Source organism: Lutjanus erythropterus, chromosome 12, assembly GCF_056507025.1.
Source record: "Lutjanus erythropterus isolate fLutEry1 chromosome 12, fLutEry1.hap2, whole genome shotgun sequence".
NCBI lineage: Eukaryota > Metazoa > Chordata > Actinopteri > Lutjaniformes > Lutjanidae > Lutjanus > Lutjanus erythropterus.
The window spans coordinates 28,397,445-28,422,110 of record NC_139328.1 but is presented as its reverse complement, the minus strand read 5'-3'; the positions used below and the strand labels follow the sequence as shown (position 1 = coordinate 28,422,110).

Here is a 24,666-nt window from a genome sequence, read left to right as displayed (position 1 = left end):
GACTGCAGGGTGATCACACCCAAAATTAAGAAAAAAAGACAGAGGAAAAGCTTTGAAGACCGAAAAGGGCATTTTTCAAGCATGCAAAAACATGATCAATTGTCCGAATATGTTCGGTGGTGTCGAATTTGGCGCATAAGCATTCACCATTTCCTCATTATTCATTTACGAGCTATTTTCAGGCTTTTCTCTGAAAGTTTCATGCGTCCATAAAGACGCACCGCGCACATCACGATTTGCTTCGTAGGAAAAGACAGTCAATTGTTTGTCTAATTTCTCCAAATCCTCAATTTCGAGCCCAGAAATGAAGCTTAACATCCGATCTAACGAGCGCAGTGCTCCGGGAAATGTCCCCGCACAAAGCATAGCATCACTCAGCCACAATTTGTAATAAATATATGCAGCCAGATGTAAAATAAACGCACAAACAAAACGTTTGCATGAACATCACCCTTTTCTACTCACCAAAGAGCGAGTTGGCGAAGCCGTACCACACGCAGCCTCCTTCTCCTATGAGCCACCGTCCCTGCGTGCTGGCCGCGAAGCTGAACGGAGTCCCCAGTACGCACACCAGCAGGTCGCTGATGGAAATGTTAATCAGGAGCAGGTTGATGGGCGACCGCAGCATCTTGTAGCGGCAGAAGAGCACGAGCACCAGCAGGTTGTTGAGAAGTCCGAAAGTGCCGATGAAGCCCAGGCACACGGCCACCACCAGGTTCCCAGTCGGGGTGAGGCTGGTCCTGTACGAGCCCCCCACCAGGTGCCCCTCCGCGGCTCCGGCGCACACGGCGCTGTTGACCCCTGCGCAGCCGCTCAGGCTCACGTTGGACACGATCATGGCAGTCCGGTGGTGTCACGGCGGTGGCACACTATAGGCGGCCACTGAGCGTTGAAAGACAGCTAATATTTCGGTGGCATATTTTCTTTCTTTCTTTTTCTTTTTTTTTTGTCTCTGTGTGTGGGGAAACTAATACATGGACACGCAACACTTGTTGCTGTGAAAGAAATGTGGAAAAAGTAGAGGCAAACACAAATGTTGGGGGTAAAAAGTTTGTTTTGTTGGGGATCAAAACTTTTTAGCGTCTCAGTTCAGGGGTGGGTGGGAGGAGGGGGACTTGAGAATTAAAAGAAACAAAAAGTTTGGATGGTCTTTGCTCCACCGTGTGGCTTTCTACAGCGCACACTCTCACTCTTTCCAGAGACGCCGCTGTCTCTCACAAAGACACCTTCCCTCTCTGCCCGGATTTAAATCACACATGCCCGCTCTCCGGCAGCTGACGTCTGGGCGGAGGAGGAGGAGGAGGAGGAGGAGGGAGGAGCGGGGAAGAGAGCAGCGTGGAGACCAATCGTACCATCATCATGTGGCTCAAACACACAGCGCTGCGCTTGTTGTGCTCGAATCCACCAAGTCCACCTTAAAGTCAGAGGGACTCTCCTCTGCCTCCCGGTGCTGCACGGATTGATGCTCGGCGCTGTCCGCGGTGCTGAACGTGGTCTCTGAGGAGCGCAGCAGCAGCAGCTCCACTCATCAACCCTGTGCTCCACGCTGCCGCGCATTTTAATTGCAGTTTAGAAGTAAATAAAAATGATTTAAGAGTATAAACCGCGAGCATTAATTTCTTCGATTCAGGTCATAAATACAGCAATGAAATATGAACTCAGGTCCATTTACTACAAATGTCAGTTAAGTCTCATTTATAAAAAGCAGTAGGTGAGTTAATGATGCTCGCAGGTCGAACCAGGAAATAAGAGTTTTGAGTTATAGCCTCCAACAGACATCTAAAGTTTATTTAAAGATGAAGTACTTTGTTCATCATTTGGCACGGAGGGAAGGCTTGGCACCAGGAAATGAGGCGTTGACTGAGTGTCCAGATTTAGACACACACACACACACACACACACACACACACACACACACACACACACACACACACACACACACACACACACACAGAGAGAGAGAGAGCAAGCCGAATCACTCTGTTGTTCACTGATGTTGTTTTAAATAGTGATGAGGTCACTTTGGAGTAGTGGCCAGTGCTGGATTTTTGGAGCTAATGCCAATATCAATATTGGGCAGTAAAATATCAATATATCGTCCGATATTCTTTATACAGAATGTAATATAGAATATATACATAAACACACTTCTTTTTTTTTTTTTTTGCAATGATCCCTCAAAAGGTTAACACTTGTAACAAAGATATGTAGTGGAGGCAGGATATAAGATGTGTTCAGGGATACTGGACAAAATAAATATAAGCTCTTCTAATGTAGTGTCACTTGTTTGCTGAAAAAAAAAACACACTTAACAATTTATTGAAAAAAAGAGAAGAAACTGCAGCCCAGTAATGGAGGTAATTGACTGCTTTGTGGCCATTTCACCTAACTAACAGCCTGCAGACTGTAAATCCAAGACATTCATAGACATAAATCAGCTATAATGATGCCAGAACTAAACACACACCTCAACCTTCAGCTTCAGTTGATGTTATTATCTGATAAATAAGCAGAAAGTTTGTGTTGTATATACAACATATGTATCATAGATTACAGATATATATATACGTACACATAGAGGGTATATTAAATAGGTTGAATCACTATTTAATATATGATCTGTGGTTGAGGAGAGTTGCTTCCCCCTGCTCCTCCTTCACAGACACCGAACCTACACGAACACAAGATACATGCAACATTATACTCTGACACTGACCAGTGGCACCAAGTCCTCCACTGTAAGTCAGTCAGTTGTTTATAACTGTCAGTTGTCTGTCTATGAAAAGCCCACTGAGTCTGAGTTCAGTCACTGCCTGCCAGACTCCATTAACATATTGCTCAATTTAACCTTTACAAACTTCTACTCTATCTTAAAGATTATTAATGATTTCTCACATGTCATAAACAGACACATGGCATTAATTTAAATTCTATTTAATGTGAAACAGATGAACAAAAGCACTTGTTCCAGCCCAGAATGTAAATATCAAAGGAGAACATGCTGGCTGTAGCATTGCTATTGGAGAAGCCGGTATATCAACTTAATGTGTCCTTAATCTTCATCATTTTATGATTTATGTTCTTCCTTTAAATCTGAATTAAGAAAATGGACCAATTATACGTTAACCTGTAATGTATAATTGATCCATTGTCTTAATAGATTAATTGGTTACTCTAAATTGTCCATAGGTGTGAATGTGAGCATGAACGGTTGTGTGTCTCTACGTATCAGCCCTGCGATGAACCAGCGACTTGTCCAGGGTGAACCTCGCCTCCTGCCCAATGTCAGCTGGGATGGGCTCCAGCCCCCCGTGACCCCTCAAGGATAAGCAGTTATGGACAATAAATGAATCAATCAATCATACATAGAATTCTGCCTATAACACTCGTAAATTAAGATCTACATTATGTTCTGTTAAAAAAAAGTTTTCATATAGGTCCATATCACATAACATGCTGCTACCAGTATAGACCAATGTAGCTGTGATTGCCAATAATATCAGTATTAATAATAATCAGTCAAGCAATATATCGGTCAGGCTCTACTTTGGATCACTGTGCAACACTCAGTAAAGCGCAAGTAAACTCTGCATGACTCTGGGCTGTCATGGATATCCAGATGTTTGGATATTCTGCGTGCTTTTTTTTTTTCCCACAGAGAAAATCAATTTAAGTAGATTTTCCATTGTCCAATGGCTCTTTTTCTTTTTCTGTTTTGGTTGATTCTATCTGTGAAATGTAATCATCATTTTTTCCATCTGTCAGCACTGGAAACATATACTCCAGAGATGGCAGTTTCAGGCTGGAATAATGAGGAGCAGCGAAAATGCTAAAACACGATGAGTGTCAGCCAGGCATCTACATCTTACTGTGTCCATATATTCTACCACAGGCTGAAAGAAGCAGGGATCCTTGTTTGCTGTGCTGCTGAAACTTGGCTCCTTTCTGAGCCAAAAAGCATGATCTGGACCAACTATCAGGTCCACAGCAGTGCTTAAGTAACCTCTCATCTGTTACCTACTTTACATGGCTGACAGATTAAGTGCTACCAACCGATGACTCTTTATTTAGGGGAGAGAACAGCATGTCCTAATTTTAATTAGGCAATCAAATTAAGAATAGTGTGTTCAGTTTTCAAAGTGAAGTGACAGTAAGCAGATACAAAAGCATTCTAATGGCTTCCTCAGAGAACAGTTTGCATCTGGCAGCAGGTAGCACAGAAGTCCAATTTGCTTTTGGGTGCTTTTCTGCGTATTTGTCTGCTGCTGCCATACTTTTACAATATGGCACACAACGGTCACAATATGATGCAGCAAAAGAGTCAAGCACAGGTTCAAAATGTCAGCAATTAGATGGTAATTATAAGCAATTCCTTGTGGTCAAGCACTGTCATTTGGTGTTAAAGCAATGTTCTTAATTACATGGCAAAAAATGTGCCCTCTGCAACACTCGACTTCGCGCGCTGATGGAAAGTTACAGAACAAGATAGGAAAGTTCCCAGTTCATCGTCTGTTCTAATCCCTTCCCACCAAATAGCCCCCCCGTCACACTGGAGCGAGGTAATTACCCGTGAAAACTGTACAGTGACATTTACTGTGACATCTTCCATATATAGTCCCACCTGTAATTGGGTTGAATTAAGACACTTGGGTTCAATTGTGAATACCACCCCCCTATTTAATCATCTCAGTGGGGCTAGGCACTTGGTATTTAGCTGGATTTCTGGGTCAGCTTGGTGGCTGCACTGTGGGGAAATGTTCCAGAAGATAAAGTACAAATGGGGTTAGAAGGTCAACACAGAGAATGCTGTTTTATGGTTATTATCCAATGTATTTGATTTATGGCCGCTCTTTATTTTGCAGTATACTAATAATGTGTAAAACGGTGTAATCTGTATCAAATTAGACAAAACTAGAAATAATATGTTGTTTATTAGACAGTGATGGACCATTTTTATTAGAGGGTAATTGAGGATACATTAAACAGAAATGTACTGTAAATTAAAATGTATTATTCTCTTCATGTGCCGGTTAACACTGTGGCTGCTTTATATCCAGGTCAGCAGTAACATCCACACTGATGCTTCAATATTCATAATCTAATGTCACTTCTAGCGCGTGTTTTCATGACAAAAAATCATTTGGAGAGCAGGCAGGGGATTCTGCACATCCAAAGGTCTTGTAATTAGTGACCCCTGTCTGTCAGTCATGTAGTGTGCAAAGCACAGCTTCAAGACTCGTGATTAGAAGGCAGACATTGAAAGTCTTCTGGTGTGGCCCAGGCATTAGAGGGTTATTAGGGACACATTACACTGTAAACTAAAGTGAGCACCATTAGATGTAAAGTGTTTAATTAGGGTATAATCACTGTCTAACAATGACCATATTTTTTGTCCAATTTAATACAAAGTACAGCTTGCTATTTCTAATTAGTGTACTGTAAAATATAGTGCAGCCTGATTTGTTATGGACTGTTACTGTCATACCGATTCAGATTTGCACTATCCTGTCTCTTAACCACAATTTGAGACAGATGAATTGGCACATTTATTAATAGCCAGTGTGATTATTAAGTGAAAGAGGTTTGTTCCCCTCCAGGACTGCATGTTCAAGCCACCTGTTCTTAGTCTCTTCCAATAGGTTTGATTCATTCTACCCAGAACTGAAGTGCCACATGTCCCGCCTCTATGTGCACAGGGAGATCCCATCTGGACAAACTTACTCTCACAACATTTGCCAGAGTTAACATTTAAACAATAATGAAATAAGCTGGCACTCAGTCAATTGTGTCATTAAAGTGCATTATGTTTCTGCATTCATTAGCTTGTTTATTGTGATTATGTCAGTCTCCTGTGTTTTCCCAGAGCCAAATCTGCAATGAAAGATCAAGATTTTGAACCCAAAATTGAGTTAGGGGACTGTTACAGATTCAGCCCAATTTGATTTTTATTAAGTCCCCCAAAAGACCAAGGCCAATGCGAGTCATTGTTTCTCTGTTAGCGATATCAGGGTTCTTGTTGCTCCAAACTTTGCCTTGTATCACAGATTTGTTGTCACAGCATAACATTTAGGTGTGTTTTGATCCTTCTGTGCCTTTTATCAGCTGTAAACATTTTAGCTAGACTAAAGGCCCTATTTAAATGATCAGTGGTACATGGTCTTAAGTGCCTGAGGCAAGTGTATATAGGGTGTGTCCAACCCCATAATGAGGGTGCAGAATAAGGCACAAATCACTAAAGAGTTGTATGTGATCTATTAATTAATCCTAGGTGCGTTTTTGGCATAACATGAATCAAGCCAATCAGAGTGTCTTCCCTCATTCCCTGTAAACTTGGCACTTGGCGCATTGCTATTTGTCAGATTCTGCAAGCTGGAGAAGAACAGATCTGCTCAAGGGCGGAGGTAGCAGCGAGCACGTCCTCGCCTTCTCACATCATCAGAATGGCTGCACATTCCCAAAAATAATGATGACGGGTGATGAGGATCATCTGCCTCCATCATCTCCCAATCCTCCGTCCCATCCCATGAAGAGCGCTGCTGTGTATCGCTGAAACAAGCAGACTGTATGCACTTTGTGAACCCACCTGTGTAGGTGCATCTTAATATCAGAATAATTTGGAAAATACTGCACCATTGACTTTAGACCAGATTTTTGTTAGTCAGCATGCTGAAGTTTAGCAGATAATAATGTTCTCTATGTTAACCAACTTAGTTGTGCATGTTAGCATGCTAACATTTGCTAATTCGCACTAAATACGAAGCACAGCTGAGGCTGATGGGAATGCCATTATTTTCAGAGGTATTTAGTCATAAACCCAAGTATTAATACATTCACTACATAAATACTGTGATGGTGGTGCTAGATTTAAAGTCAGCGTATCCCCAAAACTTATTACAAATCATCCTGAGGCGGTGTGAATGTCAACCTAATTTCATGGCAATCCATCTAATAGTTGTTGAGACATTTCACTGAAAATCACAAATGTCAACCTTGAGGTGAAGTCAGGCGATCACTGGAGTCGGTGGGATTCATCTTCTCAGAATCCTAACTGTCTGTCAAAATTTTGTGCCGAACCATGTACAGTAATACATGTCGAGAAATATTACTTAATACCTTTGAGCTGCTGGAGGAAAAGTCACTAAAGTCAGTCAGATTTTAATGGCAATCCATGTAATAGTTGGTGAGATATTTTAGTGCAGAACTAAAGTGGTGGACCGACTCACTGACCACCTGACGATTCCATCCCTCGAGCCACGCAGCAGCCCGGCTAAAAATGTTTTTTTTGCTGGTGATATCAAAAGCTGTCCCATTGCTCTGGCCGGTCTCACAGACGAGTTGTGTCAGGACAGAGGACACTGTTTTATCCCTTTGATTCTTTTATCAGACTTGATCATCATCATGAAAAGTTGTGGTCCAGCAGACAGTATTTATTGATAGGTGCGCGTGTGTAAATGCTGGTATACCATCTTCCCGCAGAATCTGCAAGCGTCACTTTTACGGTTGTCAGGGTAACAGCGTCATTCGAAGCAAAAATATGTCATTCTTCTGTAGTTTCAAAGAATTTATCAGAAAAAAAGGACAGAGAACTTAACATATTTAAGTGTATAATTTCTGAGAAACCCAAACACTAAGACCATTACTCTGACTCACAAACACATTTTAAATAATCTGTTCTAAAATCTATTCTATAGCAAATTATATCTTTAGTACAGGTAATGTAATATAAAATCCCTAGTGTAAAATACAGCCTTTATTTCCCCTCATGCCTAGTGCTTGACTGATTAGTTTGTTAAGTTTGCTATTTGATGTACAAAATGTTAATGGTACTCTCTGTTGGTGCTTGTGTTACGTGCCACAGTGTGTGTGTGTGTGTGTGTGTGTGTGTGTGTGGTTCTGCCCCTCCTCCTCCTCCTTGCAGCTGCAGTGATTGGCAGCAGCTGCAGTCAGTCTGCAATCAGGTCCAGGTGGTTAAAAGCTGGGAGTGTGCAGCTGGACGGGGCCAGAGGGTCACTCAGCAGACGGAGGTCTGCAGTCTCCTGCAGGGGCGGGCCAGACTGTGTGTAGTGTTTTGTTTGTTACGTGCTTTGTTAGCAACCCCAGCTATCCAAGTCACTCGTATTTTGTGTATTCCATGTCTTGCTATCCTCCAGTTAGCAAGGACACTCATGTGCTTTGTAAGTTTCTCTGGCTTGTAAACTCACTCGTTAGCCACTCTGGCTGGCAAGGACACTCACTGGCTTTTGTGTATGTTGTTGTTTAATTTAGTAGGTGTTATGTTTGATTTAGTAGGTTAACCATTTTATTATGTTTGCTTTACTTAATTTGAACTTGTTTTGCTAATAAAAAGAATCCTTTTCCCACCGATTACATTTAATTATAGTTACACCCTTCATCCTCTAGCCCAAACCTGGGGGTTGTAACAGCTTGTGTCTGTTCAGAACATGGTGGTTTATGTTTGTAGTTGCCATTTTTGTGCTGGTTTATAGTTCTGAGGTGGCTGTTACATTTCTTGTGGCCAGCTGTATTTTTAATATTTTTCAGTGCTTGTCTCTTGTGTTGAATGCCTTTCTGATGTTGCTCAGGGTTGCCACCATATTTTATTTGTTTCTCAACAACCATCTGGCAGCCCCCAGGTTGAGAACCACTGTTTTAGTGTTGTAAATTCTGAATACATCTATTGTTCACAAAAAACTATAAAGTACAGTCATCCTCATAACATTTCTTGATACAGGAGGTTGTATACGTGTGGAGGAATAGGTTGAGGATGGTAAATCAGAAACAAAGCTGCAACTTGCAAACATGATACATCTGCTACCATAACTATTGTATTCTCCCAACCTGAGAATTCCATTAAGTTTAATGGTCACAGGAAACTTGAATTGATAGTTGATGCAGCACTTTTCTGAACAGGATTAACTAAATAAATATTGACTTCAGGTAACGTTTGTTTTCTTCCTTTTAATGGTTATATAGTTTTGTCTGAATGGGCTCCTCAATTGGGTTCCATATCTTTGTGTATATCTATAAATCTTTGTATATTTCCTCTTCCAGCCTGTCTCAATATCAGGCCGGGAATCAGTACATTTGATTTGTTTATCCTGTCTCGCAGAAAAGATTATGGAGGCCTTGGTGCTTTGTTTGTGTCGACATTATGCTGGCCCCAAAGGATGCACAACTCAAGGTAAACGTGTCACCAGGTATCGCTGCCCTGCATTCAAATAATCCACAAGCAGCATTTATACAGTAGATCTTTGTATGCAAGCGGTTGAACCACTGCCATATTGTCAGAGACAGAAAACACGATGGCATCTCACAGAGTCAAGGAGAGGAAACGGTTAGAGAACAAAATGAGTACCGGAGAGAGCGAATGTCGGAAGAGGAACGAAAGGTCATCAGACATGTGGGGCTTTACTGCTGTTTGTTACAGCAGCAGTACACAAATGTTTGTGTTACACGACATTCTTCTTCAGTGAAAGTGTAGTTTAAACCCCCATCACATTGGCATTTTGTTCTACCTCTCCTCCACTATTCCCTCTAGCCCCCCCAACGCTCCTCCTCCATCACCGCTGCCCTCTCCTCTGACACTGACCTTGGGAGAGTGGCCACTGCTGCTCTGCAACTTAATATGCCCGAGGCTTTAAGGAAAGCTCAGATGAGGTGTAGTGCCATGGATCATATAGATTTATTGTCCATAGGTTTAATACACGGGTCCACCACAGCACCCAGTTTATCTGGACACGTGTGTCACTCGAGCCCCATGCTTTAAATGCTTGACACACAGCCTGTCATGACATGATACAGGAGAGGAGAATATATCTTGGATGATGGGTGGGGAGGGGTGGAGAGGTAAAGCTGTCGGAAAATATGTTGTGAGAGGCTGGAGGAGAGCGAGGCAGCTCGTGATGCAGCACAGCATCCTGCAGCAGACTGACAGGTGTCAAATCAGGTGCATGTACCTGCATGTCTGTCCCCAACTTCAGGTTTAGAGCGTCCAACTGCTCTGAACCATAAGACAAAGAACACTGTGGAGTTTTTTGACCACTGTACACTGTAGAGCAATTATTTAATAGGTGAGTATGAAATCTGACTTCAAAACTCCATCTGCTAGAGAACAATGTGAGATTCATTTGAAAGCCCCACAAAATGCTAGTTAGTGGAGATCTAATGTCAAAGTTTTTTTTACCCAATATCTTTTACATTTTTTTATTCTTTTGTGACCTACCAACATTCATTTTTCTGTATCCACACAAGCAGAGGTTGATGATAATAACACATTTCTGCAAGATGGCAGAAGGTGGTAAAAAAGTAAAAGAAAATATTATTCAGCATTGTATTAATATAAAAGAAAGCCATATAGCAACATATGTCTCTCTCCAAACCAACTAAATTTCACAGGCGAAATCAGTCATGTTACCTCTTAGAACACTGGAGTTGCTGATCTACTGCTGCCTTGATCTTTTTGTCTGTCACGCAATAACAAACAAATCCAGGCACTGGTAGACCAGCAACTTCTGTGTTCTGTGAGGTAAAATTACTGATTTTGCCAATGGAGTTTGGTTGGTTCTGAGAGAGCGTTATTTGGCTTTTATAACGGTGGTTTTCCACCATAAAAGGTTGTCTGCAGACAAAGTAAAGCAGTGAAAATATCCTAAATATAGTGTACACTTAAACCAATGTACAATTGTGGGGGTTGGACTTTCTTAAGTGGCTACGATATATTTTGCTGCTGGCTCTGTCCACAGCAGTTCATTGCTTAGCTTCCATGATGTTACCCCTCTCTGCATCTTCTATAGCTGAGTGTTAACATCAGCATAACAGGCTGTAAAACCAAAATAATGAGCTGAGGCATGTTAAACAATACACGTAAGTAAAATATTGGCTACTGCAGCTTTAAGTATAGACATGAGCAAACTCTCAGTGTGACTTTACACTAGCATCTCCGCAGGTCAATTGATATTTGTTCAAATCAATGGCAATTATTTCCCTCTCTTTCATTACAGCCTCACGTGGCTCAAGACTGTATCAGGGAAGTGAAGGGCATGCAGTATATAAGCTTCCACATTATTGGTTTTCTATGTGGATTCATAGATTTTCAAAGTTGGTTGACCCACTCCACAGAGAGCTAGGAGAGGCACATGGGAACATGTGACATAAATATGGGAGAAATAGAAGCTAAACAGAGTGCTGACCCTTTGCTCAGGCAGTTAAAGTGCATCTTGCTCCCCAGTGTTTAAACTGTCCAGACATGGCCACACCTACCAGGGCCGAAAACCCCCGAGGAGCATCCTACAGGCTGATGTTCAGACAGTGCAAAGAAGTGACATTGACTCTGTACACTGAAAGTGTGAAAACATCCCAAATTTTATTTCAACAGCTGCTGCAAAAGCCAGTATCATTTGTGCTATGGGAGACAGAGTGTACTTTATATATTACAGCTCTGTGCTCGTGTCTGTTTTCATCTCTTTTGAGGAGGTTAAAGTGAGCATGGTTGTCAATTGCTCATAAATATTTTTTTTTCTTTCAACAACAGGGAGTGCTGAATGAGTCAGAAGGCAGGAAACTGCTTCTACACTACTGCTGGTTGGAATTTTGAAATATGTAGCACTTCTGGTCCCATCCTAATCAGTGATTGCACAGTAGGTGTGTCCTCATCTGTTCAAAGGTCAATAACCTACTGTGGTGCAACTGATTGAGATGTGGTCACATGCTGGAAGGTTTCAACTGGCTACGTACACACTGCAAGCCCTCGTCCTCAATACTGATTTATTGCTCAGAGCAGATTTATATTTTTAATTTATCTCTTTACATTGTTTTATAATCAGGCTCCAGTGTGAACTGTTTATGGCCCTGTACTGACCCACACTGGCAGAAGAACAATATGAAAGACATCACATGCAACACACTGCCATACTGAAGGAAACATGGAGGCTTTTGAAGTCAAAATCTAAGGTTTCAGTTCTATATTGTACAGTGGAACTGATAATGTGGACAGGGATGAGGAGAAAGAGAGCCAATTTTGTAATTATGGCTTTTTGTGGAGCAATGGCTGCTACTTCTCTACGGAGGTGTGTGTGAATGCAGAGTCAGAGTCTGGAGTGGTGTCATCACGATGTAAACGGCTTCACAAAAACAGATTTCATTCAGAATTTCAGGATTTCAAGGAGTGCTTTTAACTGTATCTGTCAGCACCTCTCCACGAGCGTCTTTTGGTAAAACACTAAAGAGAAGTGAGTAACATGGTAACTCTTTATAATAACCATCATTAACTACAGGAGGCTGCAGATGGTGAAGCACCTACCGCAATGCCATCACAACTGCCAGACGCAATCCAGTTCCACCAACAGTAACATGATCTCCACATACGTCTTCCTCGAGCTGAAACTACATTTCACACTGAGGCAGCTGTTGATCATTCGCAGCCCCTAATGGCTGGTTGAGAGGAGTGAGATGTGAGCTGTCAATAGTTGTATAAAACAGACCTATCAAATATAAAACCGCTGCCATGCAGTTGCATGTCTGTAACCTGACTGTCCAGACTCAAATAATGTGAAGCCTTTTAAGTAATTTAACATGTAACTTAAAACTTTAACTTTAAAGAAATTCAATAAAAGGTATTAAGTGTATTTTTTGGCATTGCCAGTGAGAACAGTGAGAAACAGGCCATTTTCACTTAGAGACTATTTTTACAGAGGAATGATAGAGAGCTGAACATCGCAGTGAAGTCGACCTTTACATGTAAAATGCCATCAGCTTATCACTTTATCCTGTTAGATATGTGTGTAAAGATTTGTCCTTTTTTTTTTTTAAAGAAAAATTAGGCTGATCAGTTCAGTAGTATGCTAGATTAGGTCCGGACCACTGATCACGCACGCACCCACACATTCTTTTTTTTTTTTCCTTTATTTTGACAGAGACAGGTGAAGATATGAGAGAAAAGGTGGTAGAGAGAGACAGGATGACACGCAGGATGGGCTGCAGGCAGGAGTCAAACCAGCGGCCGCTGCAGAGGACTACCAGCCTCAGTACACGGGGCACACGCTTTACCAACTGAGCTATAGGGGCGCCCCACACACCCACACACTCATTAACGCACGCACAAATGGAAATGATCACATGATCCTCTGGAAGGGATAATGGGCATAATAGACCACACTCAAAGTTTTTCTCTGAATACGGCAGTGTGGTCAGTGGCCCTAAGCTTAGAGGGCTCAAAAAAGTATACAAAAAGTATTTGAATACGTTTGGGAGAAGATCAGCTTTAGGTTAAAATAAGCATGTTGCTTACTGTATGTTCACATAGACAATGTCAGTCATGTCAGCTACATATGTAACAACATAAGGTGTTATAATCATCAGATGCAACTTTATAATAACAGCCAAATTATGTTTATATATGGTTTACAAACTAATTATTAACCTTTAACAAAGTGTTCAAATATCTCATCATCTCTCTTTGTAATGATTTCTTAAAGGTTAACAAGTCAGCTAATTATCAACAACAAATAAACAAAGTACAAAAAATATTATAAGGTGTGCAAAGATAAACTGTTAGTTTACTCATTTAATCACACTATAATTGATTGACTCTTATGAGCTACGATACAATATAATATTCATAAACTAATTATTTGTATGGCACAAAATAATTGTAAAATAACAAACATAGCATTTCTAATAATTACAAAACATAATTAATTATTCCATTGTTTCTTAACACTGACATAACTATTAACTAAAATTTAATTAAGTTTGACCATTGTTAATGATGGTTATTACAGAGTGTTTCCAAAGTTCGACCTGCATTTGATTGAGGACCATGATAGGACATGAACGTGGAATGAAATATAACATGATGTGTTTTATCCTTTTAGACACTACAGGCTTTATGTTTTGTGTGTTTTGGGGTTTTATTTTAAGGTGAAAACATTTAATATGTGCAGATGGTTCATTATCATCATTCCCCAGATAACATAAGACATGCTTGATTAAATTTGTTTTTTTTGACTGTTCTCATCATCATGACAGTCAGCTGACGTAGGATCAGCACATTTCCTCTCGTGTGTGTCCTTTCTGCAGTTGAGAATGGAAACAGCTTTTCAGTACTTCAGGAACAGTTAAGTGGTACAGTCACATGCACTTCGGTGGAAAAAATTGATCCGGTTCTCTCCAGCTATAAATACTTTGATGTGTTTATTGATAGGGCCGGTTCGGGTAGAGTGGGTTGTCCACTAATCACAGGGTTGGCGATCCAACCCCTGGCTGCTCCTGTACACACATCGAAGTGTCCTTAAACACCGACCGCAGGCCTTGCATGGTACAGTAGCTTGCTGCCGTTGGTGTGAGTGTGTGTAGGAATGTGTGAAAGTATTGCAGTTAAACTTGGTTTAAAAGGCTTTTTGATGGAGCTCTCATTAACTAATCTTCTGTTAATATAACAGAATAGAAGATAGCTGAATATTAACTATTAGCAAGTTAAGTTACCAGTATATCACTTATATTACCCTGCTCATACAAGAGTAAAAAGTGACTGTCCAGAGCTTTTTCTGGTGATGATCAGCTGCCGTTAGTGCAACATCAGTTTCTCAGCCTGAACAAACTCTGTGCTCCATGAATACCCAGGTTCTTCTTATGTAGGTTGTATAGACTCATCTTTATGAAATTGAGACTGTTTCATAACCAGATGTAGGTTTAACAGTTCAACTTGTCTCCCTGTGGTGTAAAATAAATGTATCTAGAGGATGACCAGCCGCAGTTAGGAGGAGAAATGGTGTCATTCCTTGTATGACCAGCTGCTCCACTTGGTTCAGAGGAGTTTTCTTGTCTGTTTTATTGCTGTTATTGTGTTTAGACTGTGTTGCTTCCTTTTTATGCCCTGTCACAACAAACCAAAGAATGCATTGGATCGATTTTTCTCGTTGACAGAGGAAAGTAAGCTGTGGAAGAGAATGGAAGTTTTGATTTCTGAAAAACAGTGCTATATATTTCATACAAAGGCAACATTTGAATTCAAGATCAGTCCCACTAAACAAAATAAACTGCTTCAATGGAGCGGTGGTGTTAAGTAACTCTTTCAGTGATCACCTCTTACTGTCATTCATTGATTTATTTTCCACGCCTGCTAATTCTGTGTCCAGGAAACAATCTAGATATGTTGAGAGTGTACAGGAACACCCACATTTACATTCATAATCAAATAGAACTTTCATCTCCAGGCCATTTAAACACTTTTGTACTGGCTGTGCTGCAGCAAAGTGGGGGCCAGTACCATAAATGTGAGCGTGAGGGAGCAACAAGCTGTCAGTAGGCTCCAGCTTGGTCTCACGTTGTGGACACGTTGAGCAGAGAGTGGACAATCTGCTTCCATACACAGCCTTTTCTTAAAATAGATTAACGAAACATACAAAACAATACTGAACAAAGTAAGTGATCATCAGCATCAAAATGCATTGTTTTCTATGGGAATATCCAAACTGGCCAGGAATGACATGACATAGAGTGCCATTTTTAACTGAACTTTTGTCAGATGCCTCATTTTATATATTCCCGTCTCTCACACTGAACGTGCTGTGCAACATTTGATTCCTGAAGTTAAAATAAGGAGTTATCTGCAGCACCAGTCAAAAGTTTGGGCACACTTCCCATTCAATGTTTTTTTTTCTTTATTCTTTATGAGAAGTGGTTCAGATTCAGTGTTCAAAGCTGCCATCAAAGCAAACAGTGCCTACTTTGAAGAATCTGAAATATCAAAAAGCAAAAAACTTTTGCACACTTGTAGGTTGACAGGTGCATAAGCAAAGACCATTGGTCAACAATAAAAAGCAAAAAGGCTGTTGCACACGCTTCTGCATTTGCAATTAAAGATTTTATAACAGCAATCTTGCTATAATATAAAACATATTGCCTAATGGGGATACCATTAGGCAATGGTTGGCAATTGTCTCCTTTTTTTTTCTTGTAGTTTTTACTAGATAATTATGATTTTCTAAAAATCCATATGCTAAAATGGCATCAGAATGCTTAATTATGATCTTACTGTGTATCTGATTCAAGAAGACAGTTGCCAACTCAAACGGCTTGGCATGGTGTACAGTAAAAAAAAAAAACTAAGCAAAGCTACTCCAATCGTGCTGAAAAAAGTTAAAAGTGGGAGAATATCAATTTTACAAGAGATACAGAAGTATCCACAGTCAGTCCACCAACCAAGAAAACTTCTTTCCTCAGGCTGTGAGACTCCTCAGTTCATCCTCTGCTCTCCACCATGATAAAACGTTTATTTTTTGACTTGTTAAGATTGAAGGATTGAAAAGGGGGGAGAATAATGGATGTGGTGAGCCCCATGCCTGTGTTTACCCATGACTAAATTCACCCTGACATAGTCAGATGCTTGCATTCAGTTAGGGCACAGTGTTATGTATGTTCTGTGACGTGTAGGCTTTGTCCTCTAGAGTCATCACAAGTGGGAGAAAGGCAAAGCAGCATATGGTCTAAGCCCCACTGGGTCCGTCTAGTACCTACGACCACAAACACACCCTCTTTTCAAGAATGAATAACTAGCTCAAACTCTGTCAATGCATCACAGCGCAATTGTGCATCGTAGAACATTGTATGTGCAAAAATGGCACGTTGGTGGAGTGGAGACGTTGGGTATGCACTGTAACAGCCCAGCATAAAGCAGAGCAGGAAAAATATGTCTCTCTATGCACATAGAGCCATGAGGGAAAGCATACATCTTAAGACATGTGGAAGGTATTAGCAGTGCTCCTGTGGCTCAGTTGGTAGAGCGTGCACTCCATGTACTGAGACAAATGTCCTCTGCTGTCCTCTGCAGCAGCTTCCAGTTCAACTCCCACCATTTGCTACATGTCATCCCTTTTCTTTTCCTTTCCTGCCATATTTTCAGCTGTCTGTATCAAATAAAGACAAAAATAACCCCAACACAATCTTTAAAAAATGAGTGGCAAGTACTGTTCCTTCAACAGCATTTATAACATTTTTTTTATTTAAACATACTTTAGTCTGTTTAAAGGAAAAGAGAGTTTTCTTCTAAACACATACGTGGTCCCCAGCACTATATAAGCCCCATGAATTGACTCACAAGCGATACCACACTCCATCCCCTCACCCTCCTTAACGGTCAGTTACAAATGTACCTTAAATGAAAAGTTCATTTCAGCTCACTTCAGTTCCAACAACCCAACATAGAAGAAAAAAAATACAACCCTGTCATGATCCTCTGGCTCTGGTGACTCAAACAAATCTGGACATGTCCAATAAAGCTACTAGATGGAGTGTCAATGTTTCAGGTGTTTTTCAGGTGATAGTGGTGTTTGACACTGATTTTGAGACCCAATTTTATTTACTTAGCATTTTTTAAGCATTCATATTTGGCTGGGTGGTTAATAACATGTGGATGTGTGACAAACTCAGAACACATATTTATTGTTGCTTTACAGTATCTTTACCCACATCATGTATGTTACTTTAGAACACTTAATATTACTGGGACTGATAAGTAAAATTGCAGATTTCATATCAAGAAATTCACATTATAGATACTACCACTGATCATATAGTCCAAATTAGAGCCTATTAGCTTTTGACACAGTCTTGTTGACTGTGAGAAGAAACCACATGAACTCAAGGACAAATTTCAAAGTCCATACAGACAGAGATTTGTACCCTGGATCAGATTTTTGTGAGGTGACCACTGAGCCATTCTGCTGACCTCTGTCAATGTAATAATGTAATCAAATGTACCATGAGCCATTACACTAATGGGCTCAATTTCACTCCCCAACCATTTAAAAGACATTTTATTACACTGGGACAAGTTATTACACTATTTCTCAGTTGCTACAGCGCAGTAGGGCATTACGCCAATACTAGTCCAGTGGATTGGAGACTCAGCTAAGGGGAAATGGCTCTTGGAAAAACAACTATACTCTAGGCACTTTCTTATTGAAAAATGACTGAAAAATGTTCTTTCAATGTTAAATAAACTTGACTGAATGAAAAGGGAGCGCATCAAGTCGAGGTCTATACAACTAATAAAACTGGGGATTTCCGGCACAGATTAATATCAAAGGCTTTACCAAAGCCTCCTCAGTATATAAAAACTTTGATAGTTATTTTCACCACTATATCCACAGATATAAGGACCAAACAAAAAGAAATAGAGTCAGAGTAGCTTTAGAGATAAAAGTCCACCTGTGATTTAGTTTAAGAACAGAATTGGAAAGGTAATCAGTCAGATTATTAAAGAGGACCAACTATAATTTTTCCAGCTCTACATGTTCATTCAGGGACTCCATTAGGCCCTTTTTGCAGCCACTTTATTCTTTACTTAAGAGGCAGCTGGATTTGCAAGATTACGCGAGAATCAATGTTGCTAGGCTTCAAATTATCCGTTTATGTCTGCACCAAAAGGGGTGCAGCCAATCAGCATCCTTTGAGGGACTACTGGCAGCTACAAGTGTGGTTTTTAGATTTGATGACAGCTAGAAGTGTCCCTGGAAGTGACTTGTCTTGAACAAACAATGGTGCCTCTTGAAGAAGTTAGCATATATACTTATACTTATACTTTATTTTCTTTGGAAGCCCATTGTGGGAAAGCACCTATATTTGTGAACACCACACTGTGGAGCAGAGCGTTGGTGCTGGACATCACTGATTACAAAAACAACTTAATTCACTGTTTTTTTGGAGAAAATGAATTATGTTTAATGGAGAAAATATCTTCTGGCCTTCCTCAGGATGTCCTCCGGCTGCTCTGCCTCAGCTCCCAGCTTATTACAGACTTTCTTGATGGACAGACTTGTTGTCAGTGCCTGCTGTAGCCACTACCTGGCTAGTTAGCTCAGATAGGTCTGGCTATGTGAGACTACAACGCTAGCACTACTCAGCATTTTATTTGATCCTTTTTGCTAGTATGGTCGATGGCATATATATCGACAGCTAAAGTAACATAGCATAGAAAGTAGCAATATAGGACAATGATTGTGATTAATTTACTGCTTGTCAGACCACAGATGAGACAAGAATTATGCTGGAAAAACAATAGAGGAACAAATGACAATATAAGCAAATCCGCTATGAGTTGATGTCAGCTCATTTTCAAGAGTAGAAAAGAAATGTTGGAAAAGTTGCATTCAGATCAGTCTGAAACCTGATGTTTTTTTTTGCTCACAGGGATTACTTGTACATACATTTAACCTTATCATTTGAAAGTCTGGCAACGTTTAATATGGAATAAAAGTGTTGGTGTGATTATCTGTGAAGTGATACACCACTGATTGGTTCTTTGTATTTTCCTCAATTCACGAAGAGATCAGAGTGTCTGGAAGGCAGAAACCTTGAGGGTGGTTTTGGCCACATCAGAGCATGAACCTAAGTCACTGTTTGGAGTGACTATATCAGCCAAAGAAACATTTTATTTTCCCCAAACTAAAAATTTGAAGTGAAGTTCAAATCTCTTTAAGGACATTATTTTGAAAGGAAATGATTTATTATGATTATTCCAAACTACCTCTGAAGCACTAGAAGAACTCCATACTCAGTCCACTCTCATGTGTTATGTGGAAATGGGTTTTGAGCTTTCAAACATCACACATTATGTCTTTCAGCAGTTAGATATAAGTGAAAAAGTGCGCAGTTTGGTTTCCTTTCTGTTCTAGAAATCTGTGCTTTCGGGTGTCTTAATTATAGTCCCCTCACCTTTCACCCCAGGAGGCTGCACATTATGTTTTCTGTCAGTCCTCTCATCATTAAAACCTTTTTAGAGATCACCCTTATGAAGTGTCTCAGATCTTTGTCAGCTGAACCCCTTTTCAGGTCAGCAACAACCAAATGAAGAAAGGCTATAAGTACAGTCTGAGAGGGGCTGGGTGATAAAAGCACTAAGCAAGGAGAAGTGCCTCTTTGGGTGGTAATTGTAGAGAACCCTCTTTTCATGCTACATCAAAAAAATATTTTTGTCAGCGCGTTTTCAAGAGCTACCATCACATAACGATATGGCACCATGTCAAAACCAAACAGTTCTTTATGTATGTGTAGCTGCTAGTAAGATGGAGGCAATATTTGGGGTCACATTTTGTTCCAAAGACACATCTAGACTGCTGCTCTGCCTTTTGATAACAGCACTTAGTCTGCTGGCATCAGGGGTTTTCACATAAACACTGCCAAACCATGGTAGGTACATCTATGCATCTATCTATAGTCTACTAGATGTAGAAATAACTGCTCAGATTCAGACTCATCCCATAGCATGAAGAGCCCTTAATGGTGTATTGTGGGATAATTGCAGTGCCATTTATAGCCTGAGAACAATGGAAAAAAGTTTTAATATGGCACTGCTGAACACTACAGAAAAAATAAAAAAGAAGAACAAGCTCGTCCCTTTTCATACTATAATTATAACCTGCTGTGTTTTGACAACGGTCGAGCTAAAGTTTCTGATGTTCTCGGCTTTGCTTGAAGTGTCTGGAGTGTGAACAAAAGAACAGCATGTAGTGTTTGTATATATTAAGAGGCGACACGGCATTTCTAGCAAATTGGACCGTAATGTTTCAAATAAATGGATGACCATATGGAGCTCTGAATAACTTTTTTAAAAGACCGTGTAAAATTTCAAGAAGCCTCTTAAAAGCAACTGGAGGGACATGCGTCGACACGAGCCAGCTTGTCAGTACTGTGACCTTGCATTAAAGTGAGACTGTTACGTGACAGGTATGGAATAATGTTGAATGCTAAATTCTGTTTAGTAGTGATGCTTGGGTTGACCCACAATCCACAGGTCGGCCGGGTTTGGTTCAGCTTAAGGCTCATTTATGCAACCTTTCCGTACAAAAATAGATCAGTCCATTTCAATGTTATGGTAGGAGGACGAGCAGTCCTATTGGCTCACTCTTCCCAAATTGAATGCTTCCAATGAACGCTGCCAGACCAGGACCAGTACAGCCTCTGAGACCAGTGTAGGCCAGTTTAATGATGGGAAATATTCTACAGTACAGAGATGATACTTTTGCTGGGTTTGGCTTCCAGCAGCCCACGGCTGAGTTCACTACAGGGCAACGCTCAGAGCCTAAAGTTACCCCAAAGTAGAAAAAGAAGAGTCAAAAGTTACCAGTGGAGATTGTAATAATGTCTTGGGAAAGATGCAAACATGGAGCTGTGGTGGTCAGTGCAGCCATTAAGTACATCGCAACAAGTGGATGGAGAATTCTTTACACTAACTAATTCATGACAAATGTTATTTTCAACATTTTTGCATTGATTTTCAAAACTTCTTTGCTGTGTCCTGTGGTCATGTCTCACTTGAAATATTGACTCCGCCGCTACACTACCCTACCCTACTGGTGGTACTGTTCCATTTTGTCCATATTCGGAAGCTTTCAGAACATGTATCATGTTATAGACCAATATTTACCTAAATGTCACATTACGTTAGCTATCATTAACCGGTATAACCTACTGGTCATACCAGACTAAGTAAGGCTGCAGCAGCAATGTATTGAATGTACTGAACTGAGCAATGATGCATTTTATTTCTCATGAATTCAACTTTTCATTTGTAAAGGGAAGACTGTTATTTCTCTCAAAACTTACATAGGCTTGCTTTACAGTCTAAGGAAAACTAGGACAGTTTTTTTGGGGGGGAAAACATGAGGCTAAATGGTAGCAAATCCGGTGGAAAATTCCTCTAAATAGAAGGAGGGCATGTGTTTTACCCAGTTCCAGATATTTATAGATAAAACGGAGTAGTGTTAGAAAAGCGTCCCCTACTCCTCTATTGTGTCTGCATGCAAATTGAACAGTCTAGCACAATTTCTCTTTTTGCCTAATCAGTGTGTTTTCAAAGCGCCCTTATATTCATTGCACAGCCTCAGTGGTCCATCTGTGTGCAGTCCTAGTCACTGCTTCTCCCTTTCATGAAGAGTTGGGACTCTCTGGGGAGGTAAAAAGTATAATGTCAGCAGTGATAGTGTCAATACTTCCACAATGGGACTGCAGTGCTGTTGTACACCAGCAGCAGTATATAGCCTACAAACCAAGCTTGCCAAAGCCAGCTAGAGTCATTATCTGTCAACTTACATTTCAGTAAAGTCTAGAATACATGCGCTTTTGCATTTGTATTATTGTTGACAGATTAAAAATTATTTTGATGTTGTTTCCTCAGTCTAACTCAAATGGACCTCCTCCCTCCTTTCCCTTATTTTAATCATGTGTGAACCATTCCTTTCTTCACCTATCAGCTATTGAACTGTTATCTAATTTAACAGAACAGGATCTGATGATTGATCTCTCCAGTGTAGTGGAAACGCCCATCTGTATTGGATTCTTTTGCCACATTGAGGGAGTAAAACAAAGCATGCAGGATCTTAAATAAGAGCCACTTATTCTTATAGATTTCTTGTCACCTATAGTCCTTTTAAGATCCCCAACAGCGCCTCCATCAAACCTTTCTTTTAATTGTTCCTCTGATGCATTGTTGCATTGTCCTCATAAAAAATGTTATTTGACATCCAGTAGTGTTATTCATTATCCAACAATGAGTCATGTTGAGCTCATTGGAAACCAATTCATGACTCAATATGATTCAGGCAGTGTAGTGCAGAGTACAATAATTTCCATCAGTAACACACAAGTAATGGTTTGTGAAAGTGCCCTCAGATGAAAAAAAAGGCACTTTGAGAATCATTTTCTTTGACATTTCAGCTTTTTTTTTATCAATAATTTTGACATGTTTTTGTTTTGTTTTTTATTTTTCATGAAGCAGCTGCTTTATTTCTATGAAATTGGATGAGAAGATTCTCAGAACATGTTAGACAAGTTGAGAAATATAAATATTGCTGCTGAGGAAAGGTTGTCTACATCATAGCTCCTTACATGATCACGTTATACATTCATATGAAGAGACAGTTTCTGTGTAAATAAGAGCATGTAATAGTTTGGGTCCATGTGACTTGATTGAGTTGGCTTAGCATAGCCAGAAATTCACAGCCATACTGGTACTGGTGTTTCAACGATGCTCGCCATTTATTAAATCAGTTATACATCAACCTTACCAGCCTCAGTTGTACAGCAACTGTCTCATCATACATGAACAAAACAGAGGCCACATGTAACCTTAATGTTAAACAAACTGGAGCTCAGAAACATTTCTGTCCGTAGCATGAGCACCACTTAACTAACTGCTACCTGCTTCTATTGTATCTGGGCACTGTACTATGTCTTAAAGCAGTTTCACAATTTCAACTGATTCAATCACAATTCAGGTTTGATTACATTTTAAATCAATAGGTAGATGGGTGGGTTCTCTCTGAAAATTGTGTCCAGACCAAGGTTCAAAATTTCACTTTTTTTAGGGTCCCACAACTGGCCCAAATTCTTCTCTCAACTACCCCATACATGCTTTCGCACTCAGAATCTAAAGTGATGAAGCAAGAGCTCACTGTTGTCATGACAGAGAATAATTCTAGTCCCTTTTACAACCAAACAGTTTGTCAGGGTATAAATTACAACAGGGTGAGGGCTGATTTTAACATTTCTTACAATGGATTTGGACAAAAACAACATTTTCAAAGAATGGGACACAACAGGGAAGACAGAAATAGAGAAGAAAATAAAACAAAAAAAGCCAAACAAGAAACTGACAGCCACTTTTCCTGTAGCGTTTCAGCATGGCTTTAAAGACAGCATTACTTGACTTGAAGTCCAAATCACTTATTATATTAAAATGTGATATATAGCTGTTGATACCAAATACATACTGATATATACTGTTGATATATACTGTTAATACTGAACATGGCATGAAATCCATGTAAGGTATTGCTAAGCATGACTAAAGTTTCCAAATCCACGCTCTTTTGTTTTTGGTTTTAAAAAGTCTTTCAGTATATTAACTGCCCACTGCGTTTCCTTTTTCTTAGGTGTCAGTTCCTTGTTTTTATCCACATTTTTCAATTTTTGTTTTTTCTTCTCCATTTCTCGTTCCCCTGCTGCCTCCCATTCTTTGAAATTGTTGTTTTGTCTAAATAGATTGAAAGAAATGTTAGAATCAGCCTCTGGTGTGCTTTCCTTCCCGACTGTTAGTTTATCAAGTCGTTAAAGCGAAGGGTGTGGGACATAAATCACTAAGGATCTCATGTGAGGATCTCACGTGAATTTGTTTAGAAGTTACAGGCCTTTTTGTTTTGGGCCACTCCCACTGCCACACGCCATTTTTGCCAGTTGACATGAAGGGTTAATCAGCTGCCCTTTGGCTCATGACCAAACTTTCCATTAAATCTTGTGCAAGTCTGTGAATCACACCAGCACACACACACACACACACACACACACACAATGACCTCCATGCCAAATTTCAGCCTCCCACAGCGAAAACCACAGCAGCCAAATTGTGGGGAGCTTTTGTGGACTGACTGATCGACTGACCAACCAGTGGAGCGACCTGTGGAGCTGCTAAAATTTAAAATAATTTCATTTCTAAGTATTTGACGAATTAAATCATCACTACAACCTGCAGTGCAAATGGAAACCTGTTTCTAATTGGTATATGGTGCTAATTTACATACACACTTTGCACATATCTCATTGTAAACACTTTATTTTGTTTTTTAAACACCATGCATATCATTATGTAAGTGCACACATGACTTAGCATAG

The 24,666-nt window shown here is 40.1% G+C and overlaps 1 protein-coding gene across 1 annotated transcript in view; it reads right to left on the bottom strand.

Moving 5' to 3' along the window:
- tmtopsa (teleost multiple tissue opsin a) overlaps positions 1–1,261 on the bottom strand; it is an 87,761-nt gene extending 86,500 nt beyond the window's left edge. The window contains exon 1 of the mRNA XM_084732630.1: positions 466–1,261. Within this exon, the coding sequence (XP_084588756.1) occupies positions 466–838 (373 nt within the window). The 5' untranslated portion in view covers positions 839–1,261. The remainder of the gene's footprint in view (positions 1–465) is intronic.
- Between the last annotated feature and the right edge of the window lie 23,405 nt (positions 1,262–24,666).